Source organism: Protopterus annectens, chromosome 5.part0 (assembly GCF_019279795.1).
Source record: "Protopterus annectens isolate FY-2018-M chromosome 5.part0, PAN1.0, whole genome shotgun sequence".
Taxonomy (NCBI): Eukaryota; Metazoa; Chordata; order Ceratodontiformes; family Protopteridae; genus Protopterus; species Protopterus annectens.
This window is the reverse complement of record NC_056735.1, coordinates 1,813,457,362-1,813,480,209: the sequence shown is the minus strand read 5'-3', so window position 1 is coordinate 1,813,480,209 and position 22,848 is coordinate 1,813,457,362. Positions and strand designations below refer to the sequence as shown.

General features: G+C 36.1%; 1 protein-coding gene across 1 annotated transcript in view; it reads right to left on the bottom strand.

Annotated features, from left to right (window-relative positions):
- IMPG2 (interphotoreceptor matrix proteoglycan 2) overlaps positions 1–22,848 on the bottom strand; it is a 1,485,782-nt gene that overhangs the window by 530,426 nt on the left and 932,508 nt on the right. Inside the window, exon 15 of the mRNA XM_044072040.1 lies at positions 16,688–18,966. Within this exon, the coding sequence (XP_043927975.1) occupies positions 16,688–18,966 (2,279 nt within the window). The remainder of the gene's footprint in view (positions 1–16,687; positions 18,967–22,848) is intronic.

The window sequence follows — 22,848 nt, the reverse complement described above, 5'->3', positions numbered from 1 at the left end:
ATCAGCGCTGTGTGATATAAAAGGTGGTTTCTGCTAAAAAGAATACCTTATTGTTTAATTTTGTTACAACATCAGAAATGTAAATGAATGATACAGGTCCTACCACTGTTCTTAATGGGATACCATTTAATATTTCCTTTTAATGGCAAATTCAAATTTTGACTTCTTTAATCTAACCAGTCATATTTTAGCACCAAGAAAAGAATCTGATAGTTTGATTGAAGGCATCCTATCTTGCAGTTTTGAGCAACCTTCCAGCTCCAGACTGAATTATTGTAAAGGAAGGTAGAAAATAAATTAACAAAAAAAACTTGAAATGCACCACATTCAGTGGCAAGTCCTCACATACCTCAGTAGATTAAGATATCCAGGGTTAAGTACTGTCAAACAATCTGACTCACTCCTTCTTATCAACTAACCAGATAATGATCCAGTTTACCAAACATGGGGTTATTTAAAAATAAATTAAAATGCTCATTATACCTTTGTGTAGAACATTGTCGAGTTTTTAACTAAATAAAGTAAAACAGCAGAATAAATTATGTTTTTATTCATAGCCTTTGTAAAGAGACATATTATATTAGCAGATGTGAGATCCATGATTTCAAAGAGATAAACTCATTTTGGCTAAGATACAAAAGCAGACAGGACGTATGGAAGTGTAAGGAGCATTCAAAACATTTCAAAATAACACCAGATAAACTTCTCAATCTTTACCTCCAGACATCTTTCTATTTACAAGGATCTGATCACCTCAGTTTTTTCTAGATGGTAGGGGCATTTGCATTCTGAAGTATTTATTACATTGGAAAACAGTTTATGCAGAAAATGGAGAATCCCCACCAAGAACTCAATGGCTTGTACCGAGTCAGACGCTGTCCATAACAGAAAGATGCACCAAGAAGATGGAAACATGCATTTCAACCATGAAATAGTTGCCACCTAAACTAAGCATCTGTCTAATATAGGCCAAACAGAACTGCAGGTTCAATGACTGAGGCAGAAGAGGGTACCTCTCTGCCAAAATACAGAACTGCTTTCAATCTACAGAATACACCTGCTTAGTAAAATGTTTTCTAGAAGCTTTAATATCCTCACAGAGTTCTGTCTGAACATCTGGCAGGACCAACAGATGTTCCATAACAACCTAGTTCTGATATACAGTAGCCAACAGACATCCCTAGCTTGGCCCAGAATGGCTAGCTGCAAAGCTACATTGCTGGGTACTTCTAACTCCAGCTTTCTTGATAGCCAAGGGATGATGGGAATAAATCTTTATTTTTTTTCTCCAAACCTGGTTAATATATGCAGAACCAAGAATAGAAAGGTATGAAGGAATGTAGCCTGTCACCGTTTGGAGAAGCATGAACTGCCCATTCCTCTTCACCGCTCTACAGTGAGCATAACACACAGAGGACTCTATTTTCCCTTCTGGAAAAACATACCTCTCAAGCTCTTAGTGCAAGAAATTTGGACAAAGCAAAAAATAATGAGCGACAAAGGCCCAAAAATAGGGACAGGTCTTAAATATTGGTCTTATGAATTTAAAAAGTTGCTAAGGTAACAAGTTTTGTGTTATGCATTTTTCTAAGGAATATGAAGTCTGAAACTGAAACAGTGGGCATTATTTAGTGAATTCAATCCTCAGTGACTTGCCACAAAACCACAAAGTTTATGAGAAACAGACCAAAAATATAAGGTAAAAATCTGGACAGTTGAGAAGTATATATAGATCAACATTGGGTGTTCTCCACACAACATAGATCTTCTGGCTGAAGCGGCCAGCAATTTTCTGCTCTAGGTAAATGCTGAAAACAATGTCACAAGGAGTTAGATTTTAACTGCATGCAGGAAAATACCATGATTACTGGCTTATTGCTACATCAACATCACATACCTGCCCAGGTGCTGTAACTGCATCACTAATTATTGTTTAGTTCCCATGCCATGGGTTGATTTTCTGATCTCACCACAGAGTTTCAAGTTTTAGCACCCTATCCAGGCCATGCAGTGCAGGCAGTACTGCAGTCAGCTCAGGCAGGTTTATGTGCAGCCATTGCTGTCAAACACTCCACTTTCTTTCAACCAGTAAGGATCCATTGTGTGTGGGAGCCCAACACTAGTGAAGAATCTGTTGTCAGAACTGCTGATTGGTTAAGTTTTAAAAGGGATGTCTCAAATTTAGATTGATGTGAATGATCTACCATTACAGGACAAGTATAGAGAAGGCCTTTTCACTGATAATTAATATAAAAGGTGAACATGACATCATAAATAGAGCCATATGTTCATGGTGGTACTGAAACTACTAATATCTTGTTGTCCACTACAGCACTTTCATCTGACCACTGAAGCCAAAACAGTGTCTACCACCAGCTTCACGAGATGTAAAAGTGTGGGAACCTCCAACAACCTCTGCTGTCTCAACAAAGATTTTAAGGCTTTGACTTTGCGGGCCCTTTTAATTTCTAACTCCACTTCATTGAAGTTCATCCTCTGTAACAGAACCAGGGCTGATTTCTACCAATTCATGCTGATTCCTTATGACTTCAGCCATGGCAAGGTCTAAAAGAGGGCCTCTACTATGAGGTTCTTAGAAGAAGTCACCAGAAGCAAATCATCTTAGTAAGGGAATACAAAAAGGCCCTTCACATATAATCCATATTCCACTAGTACCAAGACCTTGATGAAGACTTTTGGAGACAGTTAAAAAGCTAAAGGGTATTACCATGTGCTTGAAGTAAAACTGACTTAAGGAAAAGTGTATGAAGCTTTAAGTGATTGATGTGTGAAAATGCATCTTTACTATCCAATGGCACCATCTGGACTTCCTGTTGTCTTAGGGATAGGCCCAGCAGGAGAGGAACCCTCTTGAAGTTGGGTTGGGGTCATTCAGGTCTAGGATGGGCAATGGATTCACATAGGCAGTTCTGACCAGTAGTAAAAAATGCTCCAGAACCCACTACAATATCTATCATCTGGTAGACATAACAAGGCTACACATCTATCTGACATTTTGGCTCCCACTGCAGCCTATGTAGAAGGCTCTCCTGTCCTAATGGTTGATATGACCTAGTTAAAGGAAGAAAAAAACCACAGATAGGGCTGTAAATTTACTGTCTCTCTGTCTCTGTTTGTTTCTCTCTCTCTCTCTCTCTCTCTCTCTGAGGCAAAGTATTTTCCAGTTTCACAATTTTTTTTATAAAAATTCACTACAGAGGATTACCCTTTAAAATGGTACCTACAGAATGGCATCACAAGGCTTGCTCTAACAAAGGGCAGTTTGAGTCCTTGCATGAGTCATGGACACTTACCAGTGTCTGCTGCACTACTTACCTAGTCAGCACAGACAAAAATACAGCAAACACTATTAAAACCCACTGAGGTATACATATATTCAGTCTTTTCTAGAGGTTTTGACCCCAGAATCCTAGAGTACTGTTGATTTTTGCAGTATCTGATCTACCAGTAAGGTACAGAACTGGGACAAGTGAGAAAAATAATTTTTCTGCGATGATAGTCAGTCAGTGTCAGTGGTACAACAGGTAACACACACAACTTTGGGGCAGAAAGCTGTGGGTTCTATTCCCACTGCAGTACAGCATACAGGGGTTCTGGACTTCTGAGTGTGTCATCCTTCAGATGAGATGCTAAACTGAGGTCCCATCAGCCTGAGTTGGTGATGGCGCAGGTAGATGTAAAACATATCTCTTTACCTATTGAAAAGAGTAGGAGAAGTTCCTCAATGCTCTAGAAAACTTCTCCTAGTGGTGTAAATTCCAGCTCAGGTCTCCTGTGATATGAGGCCACTAACCTTGTAGGACTAACCCTGTCAACAAAGGATAAATAAATGTAAAGTGGCACAGCACAGCCAAACCTTTCCACAGCTTCTGCTTTCTTCCAGAATAAATGCAGTTAGGCATACGTCAAGGAATCTGGTACTGTGCTGAGTTTTCTGAACTTAATGCTTGGTAAAAGAGATAATGCTGGAGTCTGTCAAGGGTGCATAGGTTCATAGGTGAGTAATAGACTAATGACCAGTTGTGCCTTTTTAGGCTTAGTCATGCATCCAAAATCTTTGACCAGTTCTCGTGCCCTTTGTAGTGTAAGCAAGGGTTTAGAGATGATTACAAGCAGAGGCCTCAGAGATGAACAATGTATAGGTGGCCTGCATCTATTGGAGACATAGGTGTCAAACCAGAGATAAATTTCTGGTTCCCATCCAGCTGTCCAAGGAACACTTGGATTGTGTTAGGGAGGAACTCTGCTTAACATGAATGGGGAGCCTGTTCCAGAGAATGAGCAGTCTCTGGGATACATACCTGTGTCTCCAACAGGTCCATTTATATCACAGGCAAGGTTAAAGTCTTTAGAATGAGTAATTCTAGTGCTGTTGTTGTGCAAATATGAAGGAGTTCCATCAGAGTGGAGTCTGAAGGTGCCATGTATGCCAGGCATATATCTCCCAACAATTTGTTTTTCTCATTATTTGGATTTAAATTTACTTGTTTGGCTTTTGCATTTCTGCTAGTTGCTATATAAAATACAAAATATTATTATTTCTTCCATTGCTAATTGAGCTTTATACAGTGAAAGTTAGTGCCATGCAGACCAGTCCAAATAACACAGTTAATGCCCAAAGCCCACTGAAAGGTTATAAGTGGTAAAGAGTAGTTATCCTACTAAAAATAAAGCTGACAAGGGCTAGTAAGGAGATATACAGGTAGGTCAGTGCTCAGCAATGGCTAAGCCTGGTACAAACAGCTTGAGTGTTGAACAATTTCCTAAATAGTAAGAAATAATGAGTTGGTTATGCATATTCTTGTGGAATGTCAATGATCTCGCAGAGCAGGTTAAACTGGAGAGAGTTTTTACCTATTTAAGATACATTATCTCAATTATATTGCAATAAAAGACTAATTTAACTAAAGAGGAGTATACTCATTTCAAGAGATGAGGCCTATAAGGATTGTTACTTGGTAGAACTGGGTACTGAAAGGAAAAAGGGGAGCATTATTATTAATCTGGCAGTCGGAGTAGTTGAGAAAGATTTTGGCAATCAGGGCAGACTCACTGCAATAGCAGCAGACTAGAAGGGGTAATAGAATAACCTTTGCATCTGCTTTCCTCGCAAATTCACAAAGAGGGAGGGTGGTAAGATGCACAGTGGAAGCAATGGTTGAGTTTTTAGCAAGGGTTAATGACAATGGGTGGAGACAGGAATTGCAATGAGAAATATTATAAGAGAAGGAAATATCTTAAAAAATATCTAGGGGTACCGGGTTGTGAAGATTTAGGGTGGTCAACAAAGAATCGGATAGATTGTACCAATTATTTACCCAGGTTTATAAGCTGGGCAGGGTTAGATAAATATGGCAGTATATCTATCTGTCTAGCAGGACTATTAGAGACCTTATTGTGATTTTGGATCATGCTCCAGTAAAGTTTAGTCTAAGGGAACCAGTAAACAAAACAAGAGTATCAAACTTGGGTTTTCCACCTACTTATTAAAAAGGAATGGCTTCTCTAATTGGATTCAGTCTACAACGCAAATATCTGTTGAATAATTTAACCACACAAAGTAAAGAATTGGAGGAAAGGTGTGATGCCATGAAAACTAAATTCTGGTTAATAATACAAATAAAAGAGAAAGAGATGTGGGAGCACAGGAGAAATACTTTAAGGACCACCTCCAAATAACAAAGACTGCACAACTATGTATGCAGTTTGACAATTCTGAGGCAGGAGAGAAGAAGATGGAAAGAGGCTATAAGGAAAATAGTGGATCACTTAGACAGTATAACTGGGAGAAGGTATTTCATCTAAATGTTATTTGATGGCAATCACAGAGCCCAACAATTACTAGCAAGAAAAGTTTAGCAGCAAAAAGTAGAGAGACTAGTTTCTAAATTAAAATGCCCCATTACATGAGAAAAGAAAAGCCTGAGACAGCCAGTGGAGATCTTAGAGATTTATTAAGGTTTCTATGCACAACTTTATAAGGAAGAAGGTGAGATGATGCAGTGATGTGACCTATGGTGAATAGCTTTCTACAATGGGTGCCCCTAGAATTAATGATAGAAAAATTAAAGATTTTGGGTCCCTATTAATTATTTGACATTTTAAAAGTTCGAATGTCATATGGTCGACACTATATGATCAAACATTGAAAAGTTCAAAGGTTAAAAGCAACAGCTCCGTATTGGCGCAGAATGGGAAATTTTCCCTTTTCTGCACTGAAGTGCGATCTCTGAGTTGGTATATTTAAGTAGGGGGGTGTGGGGGGGTGCAGGGGGGCTTGCCCCCTGCTCAGAGTGTTAAGGTAAGTTTTGTTTTTTAATGTTTATTATATTTTCGAAATTTCAAACTTCGCTCATATGTTGTTGAACATATGAGGTTTGAAGTTTTGAAACTTTGAATATATAATATAGACCCAAAGATTTTTATGGCTGAAATTCATTTGGAAGGGCTTAAGGCAGTGATTTCAAAATTGAGATTTGATAAGTCTGTATGAATAGATGGGATTCTGACTGAAGTTAGAAATTTATGCCTTCTGAATGTATTGCAAGTTCAGAGAGAGATCTTTAGCAGAATTATAAATGGTCACCAACCACCTAAATCCTGGAGGATGGCAGTGATGGCTTGAATCCCTAAGGAGGGGAAAGACCCCTTAGGCCCAACCTCTTCTAGGCCAATATCCATTCTCCACCATGACAACAAGCTGTTTATGTTGCAAACTGCGTCCAGACTGGTGAAATTATTATCTAAATTAATAGACTAATGTAGGTTTATTCAAGGTAGACAAACATTTTACAATCATATTAGAATGTTGATGTTACAGAAAGAGGTGTCACTTAAAAAAAAGTAGTGCTAGTCAATCTGGATACTGAGATAGCATTTGATAGTATCAGTTAGTTGTAATGTTTTGAGGTCTTGCAGACATTTAGGTTTCCAAAAGTATTTGTTGGCATGATTTATTATACATAGAGGTGATCAAAAGTCAAAATAAAAACAAAGAGGGCTGGGTCTTATATTTTTGACTGATCATGTAATATGAGGCAGAGATGTCCCCCCTCTCTCTCTTGTTACTGGCGGCAAAAATTGGGGCTTTACATATGTGGGAATATGAGTGATATGGAACCAATCATAAAATAGCGTTAACAGATGTGTGAATATGAGTCATATGGAACCAATCATAAAATAGCATTATTAACAGATGTGGGAATATGAGTCATATGGAACCAATCATAAAATAGCATTATTAATAGATGATATTATTTTGCATCTATTAAGGCCACAGGCTGACGTTAAAATGTTGTTTGAAATTTTAAATAACTTGATCAGCTTTTCTGAATGCAAAATAAATCTGGATAAGGCAATATCACTTAACTATTCTCCCAGTATGATTTGGTACTGCAGTTTCCATTTCATTTGGGGCATGCTAGTATGAAATATCTGTGAAGTTGGATAAGGGAGAATTTGGAATAGGCAGCTAAAGTGATGTGGAAGGAAACCAAGCAGAAAATTTTAAAGGAAGGTAGAGATTTAAGTTTATTGAAATTGCACTTAGACTCCAAGATCCAGATAATTAGGATGTTTATTGCATCATTCGTACAATATCTTTCATGGGGCTTTTTTTGTTTTGTTTTGTGTTTATTTAAATACCTTTATTAAATTATCACTTGTGATATAGGCAAATTTACTTTTATATAAAAGTAATCAAAATGTATTAACAAGTTCACATTTACAAACATTATACTTCACATTTATTGCTATATATCATATGACCTAAGCAACATTACATAAATTATTCAATTTCTGCCTTTTTTTAAACAAGAAATATCTTTATTAAACCATTGCTTATGACATAGGCAATCATACATTTATATAAATGAAAACAAACCACACCAAGACAATTATAGTTACAAACATTTTACATCACAAACCATACTGACACACTCCTAGTTGCAAACATTATACATCACTTACAATCTGCCCAATCATTTTCAGCCAAACATGACATAGCTCATTTAAGTCCTGCCTTCTGTTAAACCTCATTCCTCCCCTGTATGTATTGTTCCCACAATTCTCATTTTTTTCCTACGCAGTTTGCTCCTACCATTTTCTAAAGATTTCAGTTCCAGTTGTTTTATCTTTGTTACTATATTCATTACTTCTAGTATAGTTGGTTATATTTTGATTTTCATTTTCTAGCAATTACTTTTTTGGCAGCTACCATAATTGGAAACAGCAAGGCCTTACCATGTCAAAACAATTCCAATTCTGTATCATAGCTCAGAAAAATCATCTCCCTTGTCACATCAATCTGACCACCTGGCATCTCAAGCAGTGCATCCAGCAGGGAATCCTTAAAGTCTCCCAACTCACCACACTCCCATAAAATGTGTTCCAAATTACCTCTTTGTTCCCCATCACACCTCCAACATTTGCTGTCTACCTGAGGAAAAATTCTCTGGAGTCTGCTTGGGCTATAAATATATCGATGTAAACATTTAAAAGCAAAATTCCCCAAATCTTCTAGATTTTGTTGCATATTTGAGAGACATACATATACCACCCCCAATTGTTTCTTTGTGAGTTGTTTATCCAGTTTCTGTTCTCATTCCTTTCTAACCTCCTCTGATTGATTCTTATAAATATCATGCAATATTTTATACGGTCTACTAATTATTCCTTTTTTTAATTGCAGCTTCTGTTCTTGATTCTACTAAAAAATCTACCAGTGCTGTTTTTTTGTTTAGGACCCCCTATTTCTTTCTCTTTGCTTATACTCTGATATCAATCCTTGATAGGGAAGGCAATGTCTAACCTGCAGTCCAAATAAATTCTTGGCAACTTCCCATTCTATCATTTTCCTTCTCTAGTTATTTGCTCCCAATACCTTGGTTCCTTTGCCAGGTTTCTCCAATAAATTCCAGCCCTGTATTGCCTATATCCCTAATTGCAGTAATCCTTATCGGCAGAATCTCCTGTTTCCATTCCCATGTTGGCTTAGTTCTTAGGATACTTTCTTCTACATTATAGATATAATATTCTGTATGATTATTTTTATTCTCATCCAAAATACCAGTCTCTCACTGTTTCTTGCGCCCCAACCCACCATTTCATCATCATCCCTTTCCAATTTGAATTATAGTTTTCTGCTTGTACTATGCATAGGAGCCTTAAATATGTACTTCTGAAATACCCTATTCAAATCAGGTAATCCCATTCTGCCCTGTTCTACTGGAAGAATCAGCTTATCCCACTTGACTTTTGCCATCTTCCTCTCCCAAATAAAGTCCTTTAGCTTTTTATTAATTGCTATACACAACTTATCCTCTGGTTGCTAAAAATATACCTGAGCTGTGTATAAGACTAATGGGACTAAAACATTTTAATTTCTTGTATCTTACTATCCATATCCATATAACAAAGCTTCCATTTTCTCTGTTTCTGTATTAACGTTTTAGTCTCGTCCCACGTATCCTTAGCTGCCACACCATAATCATTTTAATTCATACTCCTAGATACTTTGTTTTATGTCCCCATAATTATGGATATTGCTTAACCAATTCATATGTGGCTACATAATTTACTGTTATTGCCTTTGTTTTAGTTTCATTAATTTTGTATCCCGATAAGATATGAAACTGTCTCAGAATGTTCCACAGCAATGCAATATCTCTTTCTGGTTTTGTCAGGAATAAAATAAAATCATCTGCAAATAGAGCCAGCTTTTCTAGACTACCATTCCGATTATATCCTTGAGTTTCTGAGTCCCTTATTTTCTTTGCCAGTGGTTCTAAATATAATGCAAAATAACAAATGGGAAAGAGGACACCCCTGCCTAGTTCCTCTGCTCAATCAGAAATTATCAGAGAGGACTGCACCCACTTTAATTTTCACCTCTGATTCCTCATATATCACCTTTTATGGTAGCCTTTGGAGGAGAGTAGATACATTCAAAGAGTTTTCCAGGGACAGGAGATAGCCTGGAGTTGGTGCAATTTTTTGAAGGAGGCTAAGTTACCAGATGCTATAGATAAGGGCCTAATAAGTAGGGCTTATGGAATGCTATATAAAATAATTTAAAAAATCAGGCAAATGCCTTGAAGAGCAAACTGGAAATATATACTCTTGTATGCAGTGGGATGAAGTTTTCCAAGTGCCAAGGTGGTACAAAAATCAGATGGTTTAGAATCTTTGAATGAAAGCATCCCTATTGTCACATTTATACCCCTGCTAGGTTAAATAAAATGTTCTCTGGATCTTTTGGCCAGTGCTAGAGATACACTGCCCCCACACAAGGTGATTCGCAATGTATCTTCTCAGATTGCCCTGAAATGGATAGTTTTACAAGAGATATGATAGAAATAGTGAATAGAACTACAAAGGAGCAGGTTCATCATACTAAGAATTTGTTCTTCCTTGCTCTCAACCAGTAGTGAAGTTTGGGAGGGCAAGAAAAATGCTGCTGCTGTCTACCCCCCTAATAATTGCAAAAAAATGCATAACAAGAAAGTGGAAAAGGAAGACGTGGCCCAGAATGGAAGAAGTTAATATGCTTATGCAGGAGATTAGGCAATTAAAACAGGGGATGGTGATGGCAGGTAAAGGGAGGAGACTGACAATAATTAAAGACATTAAAAGTGCAAAGAGGTTAATGACTGGGACATAGCCTGGCAGCCTTACTCACCTCTCATAAGTTAACTAGAAAGGAATAATAGGGACTGGTGGTGTATAAGCTATGTAGGGGATAATTAATATGTAACTCTGCTAGTTTCTGGCTGGTTTTCATTGAATGGTTTGAATTTAAAGGTGGGGTAACCACAGTGATAATAATTCATTACAGCTGAGCAATCTATTATACAAAATGTGGCAATCAGAAAGCATTTTGCATGGTAATAACTTTTGGATTGTTAACAATTTGCCTGATGAATATTGTTTGTGATTCTTATTCAGATTTTTTTGTCATGATGTTATGTTAATGACCTTTATTTAAAAAAAAAAAAACAGAAGTAAATCCTCTCTGGCTAGTGTCAGCTGTTAGTGTAATATTACACAGAGTTGCTTTCACAATGGTTCACTCGAAGCATTTTTCTCCTGTAATGGTTCAGTTGATTGGATTCCAATTATTAGGGCTTCTGACATCTCCACCCATATCTGCAGGAACTACACAGGACAATTTCCATATGTTGGGCACAAAACCAGTCAACAGGCTTTGCTGGAAAAAGCAAATTAAACAAGAAATTAATTACTTCTTAATCTTACTTGGAAATTATTTGTTCAAGCCATCACTGCTGGCTGCTAAATCCATTTTAATTTTATTTAGTAGATGCTGAACCACTTCAGAAATTTTCAGACAGTCTTAACACACATACACTTCAGGGATTTAGGAAGGGCAGCAATAGAATACCTCTCACCAAAGAAAACTTTAGAAAATAGTTCTACAATTCTACTATTGACCATACTTAACTGGTCACTATCTGTTATAGATAAATTATTGGTAGCTAGGTTAGTGGTGCACACAGTATGCCTAAAACAATAGTGTCTCTTTACTATTATGTGCATAACTATGCTATGTTCATAGGCACTCATGGCTGACCTAACTTTAAAACCCACTGAACAATTATTTTTTAATATATTTCCTTGCTCATTGACGTCAGATACCTCAGTTATAGTGCCAAGTCATCCTTTCTTTTTCTTAGTCTATTTTTTTAATCATCTATTCCACCAGGATGGATTAGTTTTGTTGCTCAGATGTATTTTACTAGTGGGAAGGTATCTATTGGTTATTACATGAACTTATGAGAGCTAAGGAAGTCCTGGTAAAAGCAGAATGATGTGAGCTAAAGAGAGGAAAGCACTTCAGTTTAAAAAACTGTTGTAATACTTATTTTATGATTATGAAGGCACTACTATAACTATGTTTACAGACTGGGAAAGTAAAAATCCACAAACAGAGCAAATCCTCTGTCCTAAAAGTGCAGAAGTTCAGTTGACTGGCAAATGAAACCTATTCTAAATTGCAAATTGCTGCTGTCCATGGAAGTGACTGTGTTTGTCCAAGGCTCCAGATTCAACAAAGCAGTTGGAAGGAACTTACCATTGACATTTCACAAATGTAAAAGGTAAAGAGTAGGGCTGCCCAGTCTGGGAAATGCACACCTCACCTTTCTTTCTACAGCATGTAGAATGACTGTTCTATTTTTTTCCCTTTGGTGTGGCATTTTTCTCAGTTGTACACGTCAGCTGCCAACTAGTGATCAAACTCTGCAAAACTGAAGCTTTTTGCAGTTTGTATCATCAGGGACCACCAAAGGGCACAACAACATTCATTAACCATAATATAAATGACAAAAAGCCATAAAAATGCAAAATAAATGTTGTACCCTTTTAGCAAGATTGCCTTCATGACAATTCAGCTTTGTAGCAAGTCTGTGTACTCATCTGAGCACATTGTTATTTTGTGAGCATTTTAAAGTAACATTAAGGTTAATGCAACCCAGAACTGTACATTTTAATTGTTATTGATTCCGTTCAGAACACCCTGGTTTTGTTCATCTGGTGTATTGTGCAGCTTGTAAGAATGTGTTGCTGCCTTGCTTTAACAATGGCTGAAATGGATTATTTTGGATGAGTCCAATACTTTTGTTATCAAACAGTGAATAAATAAATAAATTAAACTATGAGGTTTTATTTTTTCTCCCGACATAAAAATATCCTTGAAAAACAACCTCAAGGTTATGCTGCTAAACACTAGGAGTCTAAATTTGAAACTGCGCTCACTGGAAGTAGTCCTGACGTTGGAAGATGGGGACATCTGTGCAGTCACAGAGACCTGGTTTAAGGTCATGGACAGCACTCCAGCCATGCCGGGTTATAATGTCTTCCTCACATTCAGACCACAAAATGAACTGTGAGAACTAAAGGCGGAGGAGGAGTATCAATTTTTATCAAAGATAAATACACCTCTAGACTGGTTAAACAGAACGATTCCCTAGAGTTACTCCAAGTGCAAATAACTGTAGGAAAGACCCCCCTCCAAATTATCGTCAGTTAGAGGTCCCCCTCCATAAACCATGATATCTACACTGCCTACTTGGATCTACTCGAGTCGCTCAAAATAGAACCAAACCAGCTCTGGTTATGGGTAACTTTAACTACCCGTCCACAGTTTGGGAAAATTATACATGTGCTAATATGCTCACCCAAAGGTTCTTGGACTTTGTTAACTCCAATGCCTTGGAACAGACAGCTGGAACCCCCACAAGGGGCCCAAATATTCTTAATCTAGTACTCATCAACATGGAAGATCAGTATACCACCACAAGTGTGCTGCCCACCCTGGTCAAGTCTGATCATAAATCAGTCTCACTCAAAGTAATGATTACATCAGAACCCCCCCCCCCCCGGAGAAATTAGGATAAAAAACCTTCTCCAAAGCCACCTGTACTGGGCTACACCCCAATGCTCTGCATAAACACTTATACAATTTTTATTGACTCAGCCATACCTGATAGGACCAAAGCAAGATCCTGTAGAAAAAACAAGCCTGCCTAGTGGACATCTGCCATAAACAGGCTATACAACAAGAGGAAGAAATTGCTGTCTAAGAACATGAATGAACAGTCTCAGAATTGGAAGCACACCCTTCTCAGTTTGGACAAGCAAATAAGACAGCCTGTAAAGTTCTCTAAAGCTAATTATGAATCTAAATTACCATCCCTGGCTAAGGATAACCATAAGGCATCCTTTATCTACATCCAAATCCTGAAAGGAAAAGCCCAGATTTGTGCTGCAGTTGTGGAGAATGGCACCACATATACTAGAAATAGCCAACCTACTAGTGGACCGGTTCAGTGAAAACTTCTCCCCCTATCCCCACCACATATACCCATGAATATTCCTACCACCTGTTCCACACCTAGTATCTCTAAAGAGTAGGTCTTAACTGCTCTCCCCAAAACTAAATACACAGAATCTATGGGATATGATAACATCCCAGGATGAGTTCTAAATGATTTAAAACAGGAGTTAGCAACACCTTTGAGTACTGTCTTTGACCACAACCTAAGCATTGACTTTGTCTCTGCATAAAGGAAAACAGCTGCAGTCATGCCCTTGCACAAAGGGGGTGCATCCACCAACCCTGGGAACTATAGACATATAAGCCTAACCAGTTTTATCTTCTAGGCCATGGATAGAATCATCATGGATCTTATCAAGAAAGATATAGGAAGCCTTCAAACACTTGACCTGACCTAGTCTGGTTTTGTCAAGGACAGATCATGCCTGTGGAACCTGGTGGACTTCTTCAAGAATGTCACCAGAGCCCTGGACGAGGGCAAATTTGTGCATACAACCTTCCTAGACTTAGCAAAGGCCTTTGACACAATCTTCTACTCAGGCATCATTGAAAAAACTCACCTATCTGTAGATCAACCCATATACTGTCAGGTGGGTTGCATACTGTCTCACAGATGAACACATGCAGTCAAAACTGCACATTCATAAGTCAAATGATTCTACCATTATCTCCTCCTCCAACAACATAACATGCCTTCAGCAAATAACCCAGACTGCCCCCTCCTGTATTGAAACTTGGCTAAATGCACACAATTTCTGCTAAACCCCAATAAAACCAAACTCATTATTTTTGCACCTAAAACACTCTCATCCAACTTTAAGCTATATTCATTAAATTAAAGTAGTTTCACATGCCAAACTAGTGGGGGTGACCATAGACAATAAAATTAACTTTGATCTGCACATACAAAATGCAATCTAGAAAAGACAATACAAATTAGGGATGCTTCATCGGCAAAAGAAATTTATGAATACAGCCACCAATACAACTCTGTCCACTACCTACCTGTTCCCTTCTCTACTATATGGAGTCCCCATTCTGAATAATCTGCAGACGACTCTAAAAAATAAGCTCAAATCATGCTGCAAATAAAATCATATTACAATGAACCAAGGCCTGTATCCCTGTAGAAAACAGTAGGGAGCTCTCATCATCATCTCTCCTGCTGCAGCGATTAGTGACTAGGTCATGTTAAAGTGCAGTACATATGTAAATTACTTACTCCTGGTTTCTTCTGTTTTTATAAAAAAATGGCCACATATTCACCAGGTTTTGTTGCCTTTTACAGAGCATTTTGTTTCACTGCCCTGTCCTCCTTTAGTCATGAAAAACAATTATTTTGCATAAAGAAAAATGAAAGAATCTCAGGAAACTAGCAATTGCACTACTAGAACTGGGAAAATTATGCATCAAATGTTCAACTATATCAATCAATTTCTAAAACAGAAAACTTATGCTCTGTATGCTCTGTAAAGAACCCAGTCTTTTAAGCCTTGTCTTTATGCTTTTATTTCCTTCTGTGCACTGCCGTCATAAAAGTAAGCTCTAGAAGACATGAATATATTGTACATTTCCAACTTACACATGCATTTTTCTGTAAGGACAGGTTCTACATAAGCCACTGAATAAACAGTGTACAGCAACATACCTATCAACTGTCCAGATTTCCACAAAATGTCCAGATTTTTACCTCATATTTTGGGTCTGTTCCTCATAAAGCTTGTGGTTTTCTGACAAACCATCAAAGAGTGAAATCACTAAATAATGACAGACATTTGAGGTTCAGATTTCATATCCTCCAGAAAATGCATGCTAAACAAAACATGTTATTTTAGCAACTTTCTAAATTTATAAGAGCAATGTTTTAAATCATTCCCTATTTCTGGGCCTTTGTCTCCACCAACACCCCACCCCCTTCCATTATATTTGGCTTTGTCCAGATGTTTTGCACTAAACGTTGAGAGGTATGCATAGCAAAAATGTTTGTTTAGACAGGCTCTGGATACTTTGAGATATTACAATTATGTCCACAAAATATCTATCTTGAACCTTATTGGAATGCCATGATTTGGAAGTCTGACATGCTATTCATCTTCTTGTCCAACTGCTTAGTCAAAGAGCAATAAAAGAAAGTTTTCTTTGCATTGTGGATGCCTCTTTAGACCACAACCCATCAAAAATGTAAACACCCTCTGTTAATTATATATGCTGACTCCAAGATTGCATTACAGTGGAGAAAGGGCATATGCCCCAATCCCCACTGTACCTTCATCTCATAGTGGAAAAGCCAGCACTTTTCGATCAACTAATTTTCCGTCAGCTGTAACAGCTTTTTCACTCTTGATAAAACAGATCGATAGATGTACATATATGTGACGAGAGTGGGGGAGAGAGAGGGAGAGAGTGAAGAGGAGAAATAAATATACCATTATATAACTGAGAAGGAGACAACAGGTCTAGCCATCTTGTGGTGTGAGCATTGACCCTAGATAATATTAAAGTGACACTGCAACCTCATGTGCAAAAAATGGGAAAAATTAAGGGCTGTAGATGGATGATTGGATGAATGGATCAAAACATGTTTTTTATTTGTAAAATAAAAAAAAAGAGTCTCTGCAACTAAATCAGAAAATTATCCAAGAACAAGTGCTATAGACAATATTAAAATGATAATTATCTAGTGTTAGGGAATATACTATAGGTTTAAGTAACGCATTGAAGTATTCTAAGGCAGTTATGCACAGTTGGCCATCAATTAGAATGCTGTTAGGAAAAGTAAACATTTAAGCAGGTAATCCTGCAAAGGAAACTTACAAGATCCAAGAAGCGTTGCTCCAGAGCTTTGTATTCCAGAGAACTTTTGTTGAAAAGGTCCTCAGAAAATACCATGTTGGTAACCCGGAGGCTAAAAAATACCATAAGTGCCTGTTTTGGCAGTGGCTGAACACTGCCTTGTTCAGAAGTTGGCATAGCTAAGCTGGCAATATCTGTTGAATGCATATCTGCAATGAAATCCATATTCAATCCCAGATCTTCCTTTTGGTGTGTTTTAGCATGATGTGACACTGCTTGTGACTGGTTTAGGTCCAAAGAAATACCATGGTCTTTTGCTATAATGTCATCAATGTTTTCAGCAGTGGGAAAAAACTGTGTCTGTGTGGGTTTGAAATCAGAGTATTCATCAACAGCTTCTGAAATAAAGTGACCCTCTGAAGATGGATTAGGCATCAATTGTTCCCTGCTAGTGAACTCATAGTTTGTCAGATTTGTTGCTGTTGTTGTTTCAGGAGGGTACAATTCAGTATTTGAGACATCACCAGAATCCATGTGTGGGAATTTATTAGAGTTAATTATATTGTCATTCTGCCAGTCAATATCTTTAGTTAGCACAGGCAGTTCTGTAAAATGATATATTGTTGCTGTTGATCCAGTAAAAGGTTTATCTATATCATTACTAGTGGATGCAGCTGGAATTAGTCTGTTTGATGCACTGTTATGATAAGATCCTGTTGGTATCTTAGTAGCAGTACTTGCTTCAATAATGTTATCTGATTCAGTTGTGGGGAATCTGCCAGCTGATATATGATTTTCATTATTTATATCAGATGAGATTGCCATATCATTGCCCTTGTGAGACACGTCAGTGCCTGACCATTCTGTGGTTAGCATGTATGTGGCATCTGTGGCTCTTGCATTAAAAAATGCATCATCTTTCAGTTCTGAGTCTGGAAAACTTGTAACTTGTTTCACTATTAGCTCTTTCTCAGGAATAATAATTTCTGTAATCAGGTTTGATTCCATTGTGCCTAATTTTTCATTAGTAACTTCCTTTTTATCATCCGCTCTTCCAGTTAATTCTTTTTCTACTTGAGTACTACCACTAATACTAGTACTGGGCTGGTTATTAGAGGTCTCGGACATGACTGACAAGTCAGTGACTGGCAGTTCTACAGCATTTGTTGCCCTCAAAGGATCTTCAGCATTGAATGGTTCTGTTATTGTCAGCCTCATTTCTGGTGATTCTGTTCCTGGCTGAGATGCCACCATGTCTGTGCTTTGCTTCATCAGAACAGGTTGCACCTGAGTATAAACTGTGACAGGATTATAAGTCAGGCTCTTTTCTGATGCTGTGCTGCTACCACTGGTTGTTTCTACCTGTGGAGATAACTCAGCAATGCCGTTTTCAGAAAAGCCAGTTGTGTCTGGTGTTTGCTTTGAAGACTTGGTTATTAATGACTCTGGAGACCAAAATATTGGCAAATCTTCAGTTGCACCTTGCATGACATAAGAAGCATTTTCTTTGAGGGCCTGTATAATAAATCCTGGATTCTCGGTTATGTCCAACTTTTTATTGACATCCACTGTGATGTCAACTTCAGTAGCCTCAGAGCGTATGCTGAATCCCATCTCTGAGTCATTAAGACTGGCTGTGACATAATCTTGAATGTTGATGTCAATGGTTTTATTATCCATGGGTAAAGCTGAATTATCATTCCCAGGCCAGCTTTCAGGTACAGCAGAATTAACTGGTTCAGTAATTGTAGTAGACCATGGCCAGTTTTCAGTTTCATGACTATGACCAGAATTATCCATTCCCGAACCTGAGCTATCTTCTTCCAAAGTGAAGTTTCTCAATGGTAAACCAAGAAACTTTTCAGTATTGACATCATGGATTTCATTTCTATCCATACTGATTGTGGGTGAAGCATAAGTTACTGAAGAAAAGTAATTTTTGATGTCTCTTTCAGTGAAATGAAATGCATTCTCAAGATGAGTTTGGGCACTTACTCGGCTGTCGATTGGAGGTCTTTTATTTTCACTCTGGTCACTATCTAGAATAGCATACATATCCATGTGGCCTGTAGTTGCCACTTCTGGAATTGCAGTCAAAGTTGTTGATTGCTCATTACCTTCATTTCTTATATCAGAGATGATAGATACTGAGGTTTCTTCAGTACTAACTATTGTATTTTGACTGGTGACTATAATTTCTTTAGTTGTAGATTCTAGTGGTACTTCAAATGTCTGTGGTCCTGATGGCTGTATATTACCAAAAAGAAAGCCATCCAGATCATTTTCTAGTTCCTTTTGACCTAGAATTAAAAATTAATGTTATTATTTTGCAATATTCACAAAACAGTTTTATATTTCAAACATTATACCATTCAAATTTTACATAACTGGATTTACTATATTTTCTGGAAATTACATGTATTATACTGGAACTGCCTAGTCACTGTATGGCATTAACAAGCAGAGATTAGTGGCAAATGGGTGCACAATGATTTCTGACATGAAAAGTTAAAACTGGTATTTAAAATATATAAAATGGTAAGCTTGTAAATGTAACAGGAAGCTGTAATCATGGAAATAACTAAAGTTGCTTCTACGATGAATTACCCTTATGGAATTTAACAAAATGTATTATTTTTTATTCTGACAATGTCATATTTACCAAGATTCTCAGTTTGTTACCACCTAATAAGTATCCAGACAACCCAGTTCCTACCGACCATAACTACTTAACTTACTGTTAAGCCTTGTTTTTACCTGTACCAAAACCAAAGAAAATGTCATCTACTGGATATCATTAGTCCACTGCTTTGATTATGCAGTCAAACTTTTTTTAAAAACATCAGCTGAGACCAATATATTAGATTCTTATCCTTAAATAATGACATTTTAATGTAATCAGAAGAAAAAATAACTCCTTGAGTAAAGGCAATGGGGAAAAGAAGAAGAAAAAAGCCTTATACACAGGACATTCATAGATAAAGTTTCTAAAGGTACTTAAGAGAAGTAGCATATAATTAGATTTATGTACTAGTTCAGTATATGTGGAAAATAGTTTTTTTAATAACCAAATGAATGTTATTTGTTTTTGGGAGTTAGAGATATTATATGAGTTCCAAGATAGTATCTCTAGAAATGTATTTCCATTTAGCAGTATATTCTGTATCTATAAGAATAATTATAGATTTAATCACAGATGAAATTGAATATAATTCCAAATTAGGTAAACCTATACCCCCATTAACCCAGTCTCTTATGTGATAAGTTAATGCTACTCTGGGTTTATTTGGGAACCATAAACATTTTAAAATCATCAAATTTGAAATTTTGATTACTGATTTAGGAAGAGGTAAAGATATTGACTGTATAATATAAAGTATTTTTGGAAGTAAAATCATTTTTATAATTGAGAGTTTTTCTTCCATGGTAAAAGAAAGCTTTTTCCATTTACTTATATGATTTTCTATTATAGATAGGCTATGATTACAATTTAATTGAATAATATTGTTGATGGTTTTAGTAGTCACTATTCCCAAATATGTTATTTGATCTGCTTGTGCTAGATATTTTGCATATTTATTATATAATGTATAATTACTTGGATAAATAGGAAGTATTTTTGTTTTATTATTATTATTGAAGGTCAATCTAGATTATTTGAAAGCTTTCCATGATTCTAAAAACTACTGGAATTGATGAATTATTTCCCCCCAAAGTAATAAGAATATCATCAGCGAATAGCTCTATTTTGGAAGTCTAATTAATATTTAACTTAAAACCCTCTATTTTTCTATCCATCCTAATTAAATTGGCCCAAGGTTCCATTATTAATGTAAAAAGTAATGAAGATAAAGGACAGCCTTGTTTGGTCCCTTTGGTTATTGGCATTTTTTGTGAGATACTGGTACCAGTTTTAATATATGCTTGACTCCCTTTATATAGTTGTGTAATAAAACTTGTAAAGTTATTTGAGAATTTTAACTTTTCCATTAGTATAAATAAATAGTCCCAGTTAACTGAGTCAAAGGCACAGTTTATAGCAAGACTTATTAATGCTAATCTTTTGTTTAAATTCTTTGCAGATTCAATCAGAGTAATAGTTCTTGTTATATTATCATATGTATTTCTATTTACAATAAAACCTGTCTGATCTTCATTTACCAGGGTTGGAAGAATTTTTTTTAACTTATCTGTGTATATAGACATAAATATTTTATAATCAATATTTAATAGAGAAATTGGTCTATATGAAAAACATTTTGTGGGGTCTGTTTTAGGTTTAACTATTGAAGATATAAAGGTATATTTCCAAGCAAGTGGGGATGAGATGTTGTTTTGAGAACTAGTAAAGACTTCATGATGTATATTTTGGGCAAAATCTTGTAAATTTCAGGAACAATTCCATCATTACCGAGTGCTTTATTTTGTTTTAGCTTACTAATTTGATTTTGAAGGTCAATGAATGAAATAGGTTTATCTATAAGAGCAGTTTGTTCTTCTGATAATCTATTTTAGTGTATCGTCTAATGAATAATCTCTTCTTTTGAATCTACAATCTGTAATTTCTGATTTATATTATAAAAAATCTCTAAGTTCTATTAGAATATTCTGTAGATCAGAGATCATCTTTCTTTTTTAGAGGAGAAAATTTCATTAATATGATTGAGCTTACTAAGTCTTTTAGTTTTGTTGACCAATAATTTTAAAGATTTAGGATTAATTGAAAAGTTTATAAATTTAAATTTCTCTAGGTTAATCATGCTGTAATCAAATCAAAAGGTGCTTCAACAAAGTATTAGTTTAAGGGTGTGCACACTTATACAACCAGCTTATTGTACATTTTTTATTTTTTATATTTTTTCCACTAACAGATTTGTTTGTGTTTCAATTGAATTGTACAGGTTATAGGTCACATTAAAGGTAGGAAAAGTTTTGAAATGATTTATTGTGGTCTCATTTTTTATATCACAAAAACCTGGCATTTTAACAGGAGTCTGTACACTTTTTATATCCTCTGTATATATATTTCAGGAGTATAATTAATAGTATTTAAAGTAATACAATTTTAAATTTCTGATGAGAGGAATTCTTTAACGTCTTTTAATTTTGTAATGTAAGCAGGGATTCTTTTAATTTGAATATTACAAGTTGTATTAATTAATAACTCAAAGGTTAGGGAGTTGTGATCTGATAAAGGACAAGAAATGGCCTTTGATTTAATCAGACTATTAGTCAACTTGTCTGAAATAACAACTTTGTCTATTCTATAGTGAGTATTATGTCTATGGCAATAGAAGGTAGAAATAGTGAGCTTGGTTCAGCAAAAATATTAATATCTTTCAATAGATATGAGTCTATAAAATCCTTTAACAATTTAGCTGACAATCAAAAACCAGGCTGAAATAACCGCAAAGCAGTCACCAATAATGAATAAAAAAGCGGTTAGGGCACACAAGTTCAGGCTGTACAAAGTAATTTATTCAAAAACAGAATCAAGCGCAAGCGCTTTTGTCCTGCCAAATGCAAGACTTTTTTCAAAGTGAATAATAAAACCCGCATCCCTACCATTAAAGTACAATAATCCCCTAAAAAGGTGCCAAACAATCTTAAAGGTGTACTATCCAACTATATAGTTCCTTGTTCAGATAAAGTCCTCTAAAATTCAATAAAATAATGTTTCTTTTTTTAAAAAAATCATATGTAAATCTGGAGGTGCAATAAAGTACAAAACTTTATATGTACAACCCTTTCATTCTGGGTTTTTGTTTGGGATTCTTGAACAGGTAGTAGTGGATCCCAGGGGGTGGGAGAATTGGCTATGCTTCAAGGAAACATTTTGGCAGCTTAAATTAAATGCCCTACCCCCATCCAGGCTTAAATGACCACATTTCCATCAAACTTTATTTAAAGAAAAAAGCTGCTAGATTATAGTATAGTACAGAACAACTTATTTGTATAATATATTCTTTAATTCCCTGTATTGTGTGTACATATAAAGCTTTGTATTATATTGCCACCTCCAGATGTACATATAATTTTTTTTAAAAAAGAAACATTATTTTATTGAATTTTTGAGGACTTTATCTGAACAAGGAACTATATAGTTGGATAGTACACATTTAAGAATGTTTGGCATCTTTTTTATGGGATTATTGTATTTAAATTGTATCTTAGTCTCTACA